At 40.8% G+C, this 12,260-nt stretch overlaps 2 protein-coding genes across 2 annotated transcripts; one reads left to right on the top strand and one right to left on the bottom strand.

The window, feature by feature from the left end:
- Positions 1-1,002: 1,002 nt before the first annotated feature.
- si:ch211-63p21.8 (kelch-like protein 33) lies at positions 1,003-6,110 on the top strand. Its single transcript, XM_068308642.1, has 4 exons — positions 1,003-1,952; positions 2,055-3,003; positions 3,101-3,271; positions 3,435-6,110. Exons 1-4 carry the CDS (start codon positions 1,148-1,150, stop codon positions 3,952-3,954), a joined length of 2,445 nt encoding a protein of 814 aa, XP_068164743.1. The 5' UTR covers positions 1,003-1,147; the 3' UTR covers positions 3,955-6,110.
- A 125-nt stretch (positions 6,111-6,235) lies between these two features.
- LOC137590841 (kelch-like protein 9) lies at positions 6,236-11,304 on the bottom strand. Its single transcript, XM_068308641.1, has 4 exons — positions 9,324-11,304; positions 8,312-9,251; positions 8,062-8,229; positions 6,236-7,857 (listed from the first exon to the last, which is right to left on the bottom strand). Exons 1-4 carry the CDS (start codon positions 11,083-11,085, stop codon positions 7,335-7,337), a joined length of 3,393 nt encoding a protein of 1,130 aa, XP_068164742.1. The 5' UTR covers positions 11,086-11,304; the 3' UTR covers positions 6,236-7,334.
- Between the last annotated feature and the right edge of the window lie 956 nt (positions 11,305-12,260).

Raw genomic sequence — 12,260 nt, forward strand, 5'->3', positions numbered from 1 at the left:
GAATGTCAGCATGAGCATTTAGCTCAAAACAGCGTTTTTCCTTATGCAGGTTCTGATATAGTAGCACCTTTATTCAGATAAAAGTCATTGTGTCTTTTATTGGAATTTTTGAAGCTATTTTATATTTTGGTGTTTTATTATAACTTTTTGTTTTGTGTGGAAGTTGTCAGTTTAATTCATGGATGTTATATGTAAATTATCACATCTATTTTAAAGTGTGGAAATCTGTTTGATCTATTTACTTTTGATGAAGTGTGCTGTCATTTGTTATCTCAAATCAAGATAAAATTTGTCAGCTTAATAAAGCTTTTTAACCTTGAATTTCTTTGCGTTTGTCATTTGTCTTTATTTCACAATTATCTAAAGAAACATCATTAACCAGAGTTTTCACTTGACTCATTATTGCCTCATCCAAAATACAGGATGTTGCAAAGAAAATAAGTCATAATGTAAAATTAAAAAAGAAGTTAGAGAATCAAAGAGAGGGTTGCTTGAGTGGTTGATTATTTGATATCAACTTTCATTTACATCATTTGTCGTCATATTACTCCTATGAATGCCTTCTTTAATAACTAGATTTTGATTTATTAAGTTTTAATTCTCATTCATTTGGTAATTTATTGCATTTCTGCAAGTTTTATTCTCATGTAATTTCAGATTTCTGTGGTTGGTTTGCTGCCACTGGATAATGATGTTCATAGATTTATGTTTAGAGGTCTAAATATATTGTGGAAGCACTACAGAAACTATGGCATGAGCATCCGGCTACTTCACAGCTATTAATAGCAATTTATCTGGGATCTGTTAGTCAAGGTCAGCTTTGAATGGGATCAACAGTGGGCATTCCACCTGGCTTTTTGTTGACCATGCAATAAAATCCCAATCCCCTTATTTTGCTCCTATGATGTGAAGTGTGTGCCAGGACTGAACTGAAACTGAATCTGACTAACTCGGTTGTTATTAATAGCTTCTTCTTTATGCACTGAAGGAAGTTGAGTTTGAGGGAGACGGGAATCGAAGTGTTGAGAGACATCCATGAAGTCAGAGAAAAGCAATTATCAGGAAAATTCGGTTGATTCTGAACGTCAACAACCACAAAAAAGTTGATGTACTTACTTTGCAGTGAGAGTTCTTCTTCATCACAGTCATGGAGTATCCCAGGCATTACCTGCCTTCAGAATGGGAAGAGCGATGGAGGAGAGAGAAGGAGAGGCGGAAAAGAGTGATTGAAGACGGTGAAGAAGATGGATTAGAGCAGGATGACCGTGAGCTGAAGAGGATCGTGGCTTACAATGACTCCAGGATGGGACTGTTGAGTGACAGGGGTAAGAAAGAGGGGTCAGAGGTCAAGATGAGTGGAACTGCTCAGCAGGAAATTGGGGAACATATGGAGAAAGAGGCATTTGAGGAACGTATTTATACATACTACAGGGAAACGTATCCCGAAGAGTTGTTCCTGAGACTGAAGGAATTTCAGGATTCACTTCTTCTCACAGACCTGACTCTGACCACTAATAATGACAAAAGCTTTCAGGTACATTCAGTTGTCTTAGCTTCTGTCAGCTCTTTCATTCAGCAGAGACTGGAGGGTGAAGGTAGAGAAGGGTTATTTAATTATAAGGATGGAGGCATCCAAAGAAAGTTGGTCTCTGTTGGTCCTGAGGTTGATCACATTGGACTACAGGCAGTTGTGGAGTTTGCCTACACTGGAGATGTATTGTCTTTGAACAAAGAGAATATATGCCTTGTTGAGGATGCAGCTCAAGCATTGGGAGTCCCTGGATTGCTAGATCTCTGCCGCAAGACAAAGGAAGTTGACAGTTCAAAGAACAAAGTGCGAAACACTCCTACTTTGGAGCAAATGAAGCGCAATCTTCAGTCCCTGAAATGTCTATGGGCAGAAAAAGTAGGGTGTGATGTGATTTTGGATGTGAACGAGACTTCCTTTCATGGTGAGGAGATATAACATCATTCCTTTTATCACAATGTTTGATATAATGTGATTACAGTTTTACAGTCATCGAAGTTTGAACTCTTCTTTTGTCCATCTTAAGTTCACAGAGTCATGCTGGCAGCGAGCAGTGACTACTTCCGTGGCATGTTCACCTGTGGCATGAGAGAATCTCACCAGAACCGTGTGGCTATTCCCTTCCTGTTAGCTTCTGAATTAGAGGTTTTGATTAACTGTTCATACAGCGGGATCCTCCTACTTAACTGGGATTGTGTCTTTGAGATCGCTTGCATGGCCCTCCAGCTTCAGTTCCAGCCTGCCCTCTCGCTTTGCCTTGACTTCATGAGACAAGAAATGGAGCCAAATTCTTGTCTGGATGTCACATCATTTGCTGAAGCCTATGGGATGTCCGAGCTCCTTGAGGAAGCCAAAGACTTTGTACTGAGGAACTTCTGGGAGGTGTCAGCAACAGCAAAGTTTCAGGATTTACCTGCAGAGAAGCTTTTAGAGATCCTCCAATCTGATGGTCTGTGCGTACCATCAGAGTTGGCGGTGTTTCGAGCGGTATCGTCTTGGGTTGAGGCAGATCCCATGGAGCGACTGGGTCAGGCTGGTCAGTTGATGACTGGAGTACGGTTCCCGCTCATGACTTTTAGAGAATTCAGGGAGGTAAGGGCAATTAACTTACGCATGGAGTGCTTAGGAAACAAGGATGTACAACTTTATGTATCAGCTTTGAAGGAATTTGGCTTCAGCATCCCAGAAACTCAGGATCAGTGCCGGGTCCGGCATCCCAAAGATGCTCTGGTTTTGGTTGGGGGAGATCAGCTGAACCAAGAAGAGAGTCAGCGCATTGCGAGCAGGGAACTGTGGTTTGCGAACTCCCTACGCAGTGGCACAGGTTTGGTGAAGGTGATAGAGTGGAGGAAGTTAGGCGAGATGCCAGACAAGCCAAAGTTCAGGCACGCAGTAGCAACAATAGCAGGACGATTATATGTGGCAGGGGGGTGTCACTTCTACACTAAAGACGACATCATGAAATCTGTTCACAGGTAAAAAATTTGAGAGCAACAGGACACAGATATTTGGTTTTTGTCACAAAGATGTATGGCCATTGAATCTCTCTTTCCCTTTTTACCATTGTCGCAGTTATGATCCCGTTCAGGACAGCTGGAAAACACTGGCTGACATGATGGAGTTCAGAAGTAACTTCTCTCTGACGGTGCATGAAGGGCATCTTTACGCCATAGGTGGAGATAAAGAGATTAACACCAACATTGACAGCGTTGAGATGTACTACCCAGATACTGACTCCTGGAGGTAAGATTACCAAAGACTGACCAGCAGTTGTTGGATTGTAATTGCTGTGAAACTGTTGCTCTGTCTTTTGGGGAGGTAACAGGACAGATGTTTACTTTTTATCCAGGCTAGTTTCGATTGAAAACTCGGCTACAGATTTATTTGTTTGATATGTTTTTCCCAGCTTTGTCCATCCCTTGGATCAGGCTCTGAGTGGCCATGCTGTGTCTGTCATAGATAAAGGAATCTTCATCTCTGGTGGGTATAACTGTAAGTATGAGTGTCTGGTTTCCCTGTTCCTGTACCATCCAGAGAGAGGGATCACGTACCTGGCAGACATGGCCAACGACCGAGCCCAGCACTGCATGGAGGCCCTGAAAGGCCGCCTTTACGTCGCCGGCGGTGTGTGTAACCTGAGGAAGTTCTATACGGATCAACCAGCCTGCGAGATGTATGATCCTGTGGTGGATTCCTGGACTGCCTTTTCGTCGCTGTCTGTACCCCATGTGGGCGCTGCCTCAGCTGTCCTGGAGGAGAAGATCTACATACTGGGGGGGTACTGCCAAGACGACTACAGTGAGTCTGGACTGGTGCACCGGTTTGATCCCAGCACACAACGATGGCAGAACATGGGAAAAGTTCCAGGGCCTGTTACTGACATACGGGCCTGTCTGCTCCAGTTACCCAAACACAGAAGACTATAATGACTGGAGAATTTGGCAAACCTGTTTTGGTGCAATATCTTGTTTGTTTGTTTGTTTGTTGTTCATAAATGGCTAATAATAGTTATAGAAATATGTTTATCTCTATACATAAAGTATACTACTACAACTTAATGTAAAGCACAAAATAATTTCAGTCTATTTTTCTGTGGTTTTCTGTAGAACTGAAATTTCAACCTCGTCGTGTCTTCCGCGCTTCCTTGCTGTGACACTGGCCACAGTCTTTTCAGTAAAAAGCAGTGTCTCATTTAAAGATTTGCCAATCAATAATGATGTATTCATGAAGAAATTAATTTTAGATAATTCCTCTATGAAAAATGAAGTGTCACCACCAGCGCCCTCTGCTGTCTGACCAAAAAACTTTGCATGGTTTAATGTCAAATAGATATATATATATAGATAGATAGAGTGAAAATTTAGAGTGAAATGTAGTAAATAAGGACTTACAAACAATCAGCTTCTCGGCCCAATGGTGTGTTCGTAGATTCAGGATTTCCTGTACTTTATTTATCGCAAAGGAAATTAAGAACCAACCAGCCCAACAGCTTCAAGATAACATATCAAGATGAAAATGAGAAATAATACACCTTTTTTTCATTAACTTAATAAAAATGCAGCAACTGTACATCCAAAATTGTGTTCCTGGATACCTCAATTTCCTTTGGGATTATTAAAGTATTTTTGATTTGATTTGAAATAATAAACATCTGCAAAAATACCATTCAGATTAAATCATAAGAAACAAACGGAATGATCGTTTATCTCCTGTCAGGAAATCACAACGTAACTAATAATGTTTTATATGTTTTATATTAAAACTAAACTTATTAAAAAGATGAAAACACAAAATTAAAACTCATATGAAATAAACAGAAACCTAATGTGAAGTCCAAGATTCCAGATGTGAGCAAAAGTGATGCCCTTTACAACACTCATAAAAAATATATAATTTATATAAATATAAAAACAAATGAAACGGAACAAGAGGAGGACAAGAACAGGTCTTTGAGGAACAAAGATGAGGGGAAAGTGGATGATAAATGATCTATTTCTAGAGAGAGACTCAAGCATGCAGTGTTGGAGAAGAAAGACAAAGTCACAATACTGTCAATGGATTAATTGCGAAAAGATCAGTATAATAATTAACATGCAGATGGTTGTTTTATTTTCATCACAGCTGACAAGCTAGCAGGCTATTGTTGTGACATTTTGCCTGAAGCTACTCAGCCTCTTCTGGTGAGATTATTTTTAGCAATGAAAAGACTCAGACAGGATAAATGAGGGTTAGGGGCAAACTATGCAATCATCAATCAGCGTGAAAGAACTGGACAGGTTAAATACACGTCTGCAACCTTTTCTTCATCCAGGATATCAAATTTATTGACTGTTGCTGACAAAACCAACAAAAATGCAACATAAAATAAAGGTAGAAGATATAATACCAATCTTTCCTTTAATTCTAGCATGTAGAAACAAAAAAACCCTCTAAATTTGCTACTTTTAGAAAGTCATTCATTCATTAATATCCAAATTTATTATGAGTTATTGAATAATGGACCTTTTCGGACCTTACTTTGTCTTTGATATTTTAAACAAATATTTTAGTATAAATGTTGCATAAAATGTTTAACATTTCTGTTATGTTCACATATGATTAAAAGCTAGAGTCTTTAATTTTAATCAGTTTCAAACTTCAAGTTTGAAGTTTAAACTTCAAATTCAACATCAATGGAAGATTGGAAAGGAAAATCAGCTTTGAAAAGTGAGAGAACTCTGCTTCAGGCCCATCAACAGCCGCTCACACGGATCCATCTGTGTGTCCATGACACGTGTCAACACGTGTGTGAGTGATTGTGTGAATGGTTCTGAGCAGGTGGCACGTTGGCTCTGTGTGTGTAAATAATAGCTGGTGGTGTGTATAGCTCTCAGTGCTCAGTCAGACCAGAAAGGTGCGCTAAAAATAAATTATCGTTTCAGCAGGCTGGCAGTGTTACAGAAATATAAACTATTTATCATTAATATAAAATATATACTTCATATTCAGTGATAGTTAGGATACTGCAAATGTACAGTAAATTACTGAATGTAATTTTGACCAGTAAAGGGACAAGAATACCGTCATGAACTTTATATTAGTTTTAGTTATCTATATATACTTTTTACTGTAAAATACAAAGTGAAAAAGGTATTTTCTGAGACATCCTAACCATTAATAGATTAATTCCATTAAACATAAACATGTGTAAAGTAATGCAACTTGTAGTATTTCTACCATCAGTTTTATTTGAAGCGTTTACTCCATATAATTTAACACAAAACATGCTGAACATACTGTTCACAGGCTGTCAGACAAGCAGGTCATCTAATAATAAATACAGTACATACAGTATGATCTGTGACTTTAGCTCCCTGTTGCACATCATTAGCCTAACCATCACTGCTAACATCAGCATTGGTAGTGTAAGTACATCCTGTATAGCAGCTCTGTAATTAGAAGCTTCAGCAGCAGCTTCGTCCATACAATATGAAACACTGCATGGATAAATAATTGCATTCTGTTCTGTCTGCTCCTTCTCTCTTAAGTTTTTCCTTGATATAACTTTCTGTTACGATCTAGTGCTGCACACATAAAACTGAATTGAACACCATTTACATCATGGAAAAAGAAAAAGTCTATCAAGAATGAAGTTTCATATCATGTGTCCATGTATGAGATGATATTTATTACATTTGATAAAACATATGTCATATTGCTATATTATTAGTAATAGAAATTCTCCCTTCTGTATTCACAGCTGAATGTTTCAATGACTTTGCTAAAGTGTATGAACATGCGCTGTCTTTGTTTTACTATTTAAAATCGTATCATCACAAAATAATTGGAAAAAGCACCTCTTAAACACACAAAAAATATACAACATTAAATATAAATCCTACATTTGACATGCTTAATGTTTTCGTTCATATCTACCTTATAAGAAAAAGTCACCTGAATCATGGTTTGCTATACTTCTACTATTAAAAAACCCCCCCAACAATGAACTGGTAAAAAGAATGCTGAAATTTGCCATCACGAAAATTAGCAGCCAGTGATGAGCTGGCGTTCCATACGGGGTGTACCCCGCCTCTCACCCGTAGCCAGCTGGGAAAGGCTCCAGCCCAACCTGTGACCCGTATGTTGGATGAGCAGGGGAAAACAAGATGATCTTGTCTTCAAGAACATGAATGAATGAATGAATGAATGAACGGATGAATGAACGGATGAATGAATGAATGAATGAATGAATGAATGAATGAATGAATGAATGAATGAATGAATGAATGAATGAATGAATGAATGAACTTAGCAGCAGTTGCTCGTCTCACAATCGGAAATGTGTTGGTAAACAGAGCAGAGTTGCTCGTATATCGTTGTTGGGTCCAGGAGTCTTGCCCATGTTCTCCCATCTCTGCGTGTGGGGATCGTAACGATGGATCATCGTCGTATCGCTGTACTCCTCATGGCTGTATCCACCAAGCACATAAAATTTTCCCTCCAAAACTGTACTTCCTGCTCCTACATGTGGCACCGGCAGAGACGGGAAAGCGCTCCAGCAATTAGTCACCGGATTGTACACCTCGCAAGACAGCAGGTCCAGGATATTAATGATGTGACCCATGGTTACTCCGCCGGCTACATAAAGACATTCCCCCAGAATCTCCATGCAATGATTGGCGCGAGGTTTAGCCATGTCTGCCAAGTAAGCACTTCCTGTTTCTGGGTGATACTGAAACATGGAGGAAAGGCAATGGGTGTCACTGATCTGCCCTCCGGAGACAAAGATCTTTCCTTGTAGAACTCTGGCTGCGTGGGCTCGCTGAGGCAGATATATGGGAGATGTATATCTAGAAGGGCAAAAGTTATGTTTTAATATCTCAAATGCAAATTTCATTCAGTCTGTCATCGCACAATTATTGCAATTAAACCTTTATGAGTACAATTAGATGTTGCTATTCTGGTGATAATGAGATTTGAGATACCAAAGATGCGATAAGATATGCTTTTATAGAATAAATGAATAAGAAAAGTACAATATAAATAAAAGGTACCTCCAGGAGTTTGTTATGGGGCAGTATTGCTCCACAGTCTCTGTGTAATCTGGATCACATAATCCACCGATGGCGTATATCTTTCCATCAAGCACAACCACAGAGAAATAACATCTCCTTTCCTGCATCGGAGCCAGACTCTCCCAGATGTTCTGAAGGGGGTCATACCTGCACATGTGGTAAAATGAGAACATTTGAGTTAGAGGAGTTGAAACATACCTTAGATTGATGTGATTTTACTCTCTGTCACCTGTAAACTGAATTCAGAGTGTCGTTGGTGCCATAGTATTTCTTGCCTCCAAACACGTATAGTTGTCCTTTTAGCACAGCCACCTCATGACCAAACCTCGGGGTGTCTGGCATTTCCCCCAACTGTCTCCACTCCATTGCTTTTTTGATGCCTGTATGGTTTCTTAAGGAATTCCCAAACCAGAGTTCTCTGCTGATGCTGCGACTACTCAGATCTTCAGAGGTCTGGTCACCTCCAATCAAGACCAGACTCTCTTTGGGCAAATATATACGACACTGATTCTGTGGCGCCGTCTCATTGGCACAGAAATCATCAAAAATTTCTTGAAAAAGCTCAGTCAGGTGGAGATCAGACAATATGTTCTGAGATTGAACCTCTTTGAATTCCTTGAATGTCATCAGAGGGAAGTGGATGGTTTTCATGAGCTCTTTAGCGAGCTCCATCCTTTTCTTAGGCTTTGCTTGGATCCATGCCACCACCGCTTTGAACACAACCAACTCAGATGAAACACATAATGAGTGACTGTTCAGGTACCTCAGGATCTTCTCAGCAGGCAGGTCTGTGAACTTTGAGGTACACGCTACCTTTTGGAATTGGCGCAAAACAAAGTCGTCCGCCACTTCGAGAAGCTGTGTCATCTCGTAAGCTTCGGCAAAGGACGCCACGTCCAGGCAGGAGAGAGGATTTATTTCTTGCTGCAAGAACTTCAAGCATAAAGAAAGGACGCTTCCAAACTGAAGCTGAAGAGAGGTACTGCTGATCTCAAAGACACACTTCCAGCTGAGGGGGAGAAGCCCGCTGTAGGAGCAGTCAATCAGAACCTCCAGCTCTGATGCCAAAAGGAAGGGAAGGGTCACACTGGGCTGATGGGACTCCTTCATCCCTAAGGTGAACATGCTATGGAAGTAGTCACTCCAAACAGCCAGGATGACTCTGTGGACTGAAAGAAAGGATGGTTATTGACCATTTTTACACATATTAAAGGGTTATGGCAGCTCATTGATAATCTTACCTTGAAGCGACCCTCCGATTGCTTCTAGGGTGACATCACAGCCCACTCTGTCTGTCCACAGTTGTTTAATTGCCTGGAAACTGGTCACCATTTCTTTTTCAGCTGTTTTTCTGTCCTCCGTCTTTTGCCATCCAGTTTTTGTGGGATTGTCCTCTTTTATCGCACAGTGTTCCAACACTCTGGGCGCACGTAGGGTCTCGGCTGCAGCTTTAATCTGGTGCAGGGTGTCTGTACTCAAGCATGTCATGAGACCTGTGTAGGCAAACTCTACAACTGCCTCTAATCCAACACGATCCACCTCTGGACCCAGAGATATTGACCACTTGTTGACCCCTCCATGCTTTCTTTCATCGACACTACCGTTTTCTATACCCATACTTTCCCGAACACGAAAGCTGACAGCGGCCATGACAAGAGAGTGTACATGAAAGACCGTCCCATCGTCAGTGCTCAAGGTAAGATCAGTAAGAACAGAGGAGTCCCTGAACCTCTTCAAGGTAGTGAACAAGTCTGTGAGAAAATCCTCTTTGCAGTAAATCTTCAACACATTTTCACCATAATCATCTACGTCGTCTGCTTCCTCATCATCTGTAGAGTCTTCCTCTACATCTTGAAGCTCATCTTGAGTTGTCCAAGAGTCTCCCTCACAGGGATTTTCCTGTCCTGTGAAGTGGTGGAATTGTTCCTTATCATCTTTTTCTTCATTCACTATTTCACAGTTGGAGAATTCATCCTCAGATCTCATCAACTCAGAATTTTCATCATGTAATTCCACTAAATCTGGCATGGCCTCTTCCTTGTTGTCAGATTTATCTTCTTGCCTTGCACCTCCTTGATTTTGCCAGATGTTTTCATCATCAGATCTTCTCAGCTGTTCTCTGACATGCATTGCCTGCCAGTACCTTCCAGGTTTCTCCTGTTCTTCATGCTCATCTTGTTCATTTTTCTTCTCTACCTCATGTTCTCGATTTACTTGTGCATCATCCATTTCACTAGCTTCTACCATATCACTGTCTTCCTTTTCATCATCCTTTTCGGTTTTGTTTTTCACTCTTTCTGTTTCTTTTTCCTCCTCTTCCTTCAGCTCATCTGTTTCTTTTCTCTCATTATGTATTTCCTCATTCCCCTTAATGCCCCTCATAGTCTGCTCTTCTTCCTCTTCCTTCATCTCTTCCTCCTCCTCTTCCTTCCCCATAGTATCTGCTTCAGTGTCTTCCTTTTGTTCACTGATTTCCTCCCTCTCATCGTCTGCATCCTCTTCCTCTACTTCATCCATCACCCCCTCGTCTTTCACTTTTATTTTTACCTCATTCTCTAAATCCTTTTTCTCTCCCACTTCTTCATTTAACACCTTTTGTTCCTCATCAGTTATTTCTGTAGCCTCCTTTATATCATTCTCTCGCTCATCTTCCACTATTTTGTTCTCCTGACCCTGCTTGTCTTCCTCCTCTTCCTCAATCTCTGTCTCATCTCCCTTTTTGATCTCCTCAACCCTCTCACCTTCTCCACTATCTATCTCCTGTGCTTCCCTTACGTTTATCTCTTCATCTTCTTCTCCTTCTCCCATCTCAGTTGCTTCAGTTTCTACCTTGTCTTCACCCTCTTCTTCCAAACTGTCTGTAGACTCCTCTTCTTCATAATCATCACTAACCTGTCCTTCAGCCCAATGAGTCACCCTCTCCCTCCATCTGCTCCTCCTGGTCTCCTCCATCTCTCTCTTCCAATCCTCCCATTGCTTAAAGCCTGGATCAGAAACTGCCATAGTCTCCAGTATCAATCTGTAATAGTCCCTTTAAACCCTCAAAACATTTAGATAACTTACGGATTGATGGGTGACTTTTTTCGCAAAAAAATTGTTGAGATGAAATGATGTATATCCAATAATAATCCACTCTTGGAGATGTTGCTGTGCTCAGAGAGGCTTTGTCTCCTCTCCTGTCTGCAGACATACGTGAACCTCTCCTGCCTCTCCTCTCGGATGTTAAGATTTAAGAGCAGTATAAACTCTCACAACCAAACCCGATGCTATTTACGGTCCAAAATGTCATGAGGTAATGGAAATTCTAGACTATTTGGGCCGTCAGTTTGAGACCCAGGAGATTCGGTCGATGGGTTGAAGAAATAAACACAATTAATACAACATTTTCTTGTTTCCCGGAACAATAACTTACATAGCTCTGACATCTCTACCATACCATTGGATCAAAGATAGTAGTAAACACGGGCATGACTTAGACATGAAGGCTGTTGGATGTCTGCCCATCAAACTCCATGAACCAAGACATCTCGAGGGGCACTTGGCATCTTTATCTTGCAACATATGACTCTGGGATACGTATTAAATGCCTGGAGGGTCACATTGCTCCTCCACCGCCAAAGAAAAGGAATCTGGGTCAAGGATTGGGAGACACAAGGGGAAGAAAGAAGGCCAAGGCAGCGCTAAAACAACACCACGTACACCTGTCAGACTCTTGCAGCCGATAATGGCACCTCACATATTTGCTGTCTCTTTGTCTTATCACAGTGTGATGACGGCGACCGGCTTGGGTTGCATCAACCGTCTAGGAATCCACAACTGTTTGCTTTTCAAGTCTTTTCCGATCTCTTGCTAAGACTTCACCAACATTTCCCCACAACTAGTTTCAATTATTGTTAATTGTTCACCATAACAATGTCATCTTCCTACTTAACTTTCCTTTCATTTCATCAACATATGGTTGACTGGAGGAGGTGAAAATCAAAACACTTTCACTTAACACACATGCATACACACACACACACACACACACACACACACACACACACACACATATTTAGGCTACCACGCATACAGTTCATAAAGAGGGGATTAAACAGAGACAAGTGAGTCAGATTATTATTATTCAACCCCACGTAGAAACAGAAGTTGGCTACACTGAAACTTGAATTTGTCGAGGT

The sequence above is a fragment of the Antennarius striatus genome, chromosome 23 (genome assembly GCF_040054535.1).
Source record: "Antennarius striatus isolate MH-2024 chromosome 23, ASM4005453v1, whole genome shotgun sequence".
NCBI classification, from domain to species: Eukaryota; Metazoa; Chordata; class Actinopteri; order Lophiiformes; family Antennariidae; genus Antennarius; species Antennarius striatus.

What these genes read in the sequence shown, in the direction of transcription:
- si:ch211-63p21.8 (XM_068308642.1), top strand. Translation starts at nt 1,148, where the DNA reads ATGGAGTATCCCAGGCATTACCTGCCTTCAGAATGGGAAGAGCGATGG. An exon ending in GAACGAGACTTCCTTTCATG is followed by an intron (nt 1,953 to 2,054) that starts GTGAGGAGATAT and finishes GTCCATCTTAAG; the next exon opens with TTCACAGAGTCATGCTGGCA. An exon ending in CCAGATACTGACTCCTGGAG is followed by an intron (nt 3,272 to 3,434) that starts GTAAGATTACCA and finishes TGTTTTTCCCAG; the next exon opens with CTTTGTCCATCCCTTGGATC.
- LOC137590841 (XM_068308641.1), bottom strand. Translation starts at nt 11,085, where the DNA reads ATGGCAGTTTCTGATCCAGGCTTTAAGCAATGGGAGGATTGGAAGAGA. An exon ending in ACTCTGAATTCAGTTTACAG is followed by an intron (nt 8,230 to 8,311) that starts GTGACAGAGAGT and finishes CCACATGTGCAG; the next exon opens with GTATGACCCCCTTCAGAACA. An exon ending in CCCATAACAAACTCCTGGAG is followed by an intron (nt 7,858 to 8,061) that starts GTACCTTTTATT and finishes TTGCCCTTCTAG; the next exon opens with ATATACATCTCCCATATATC.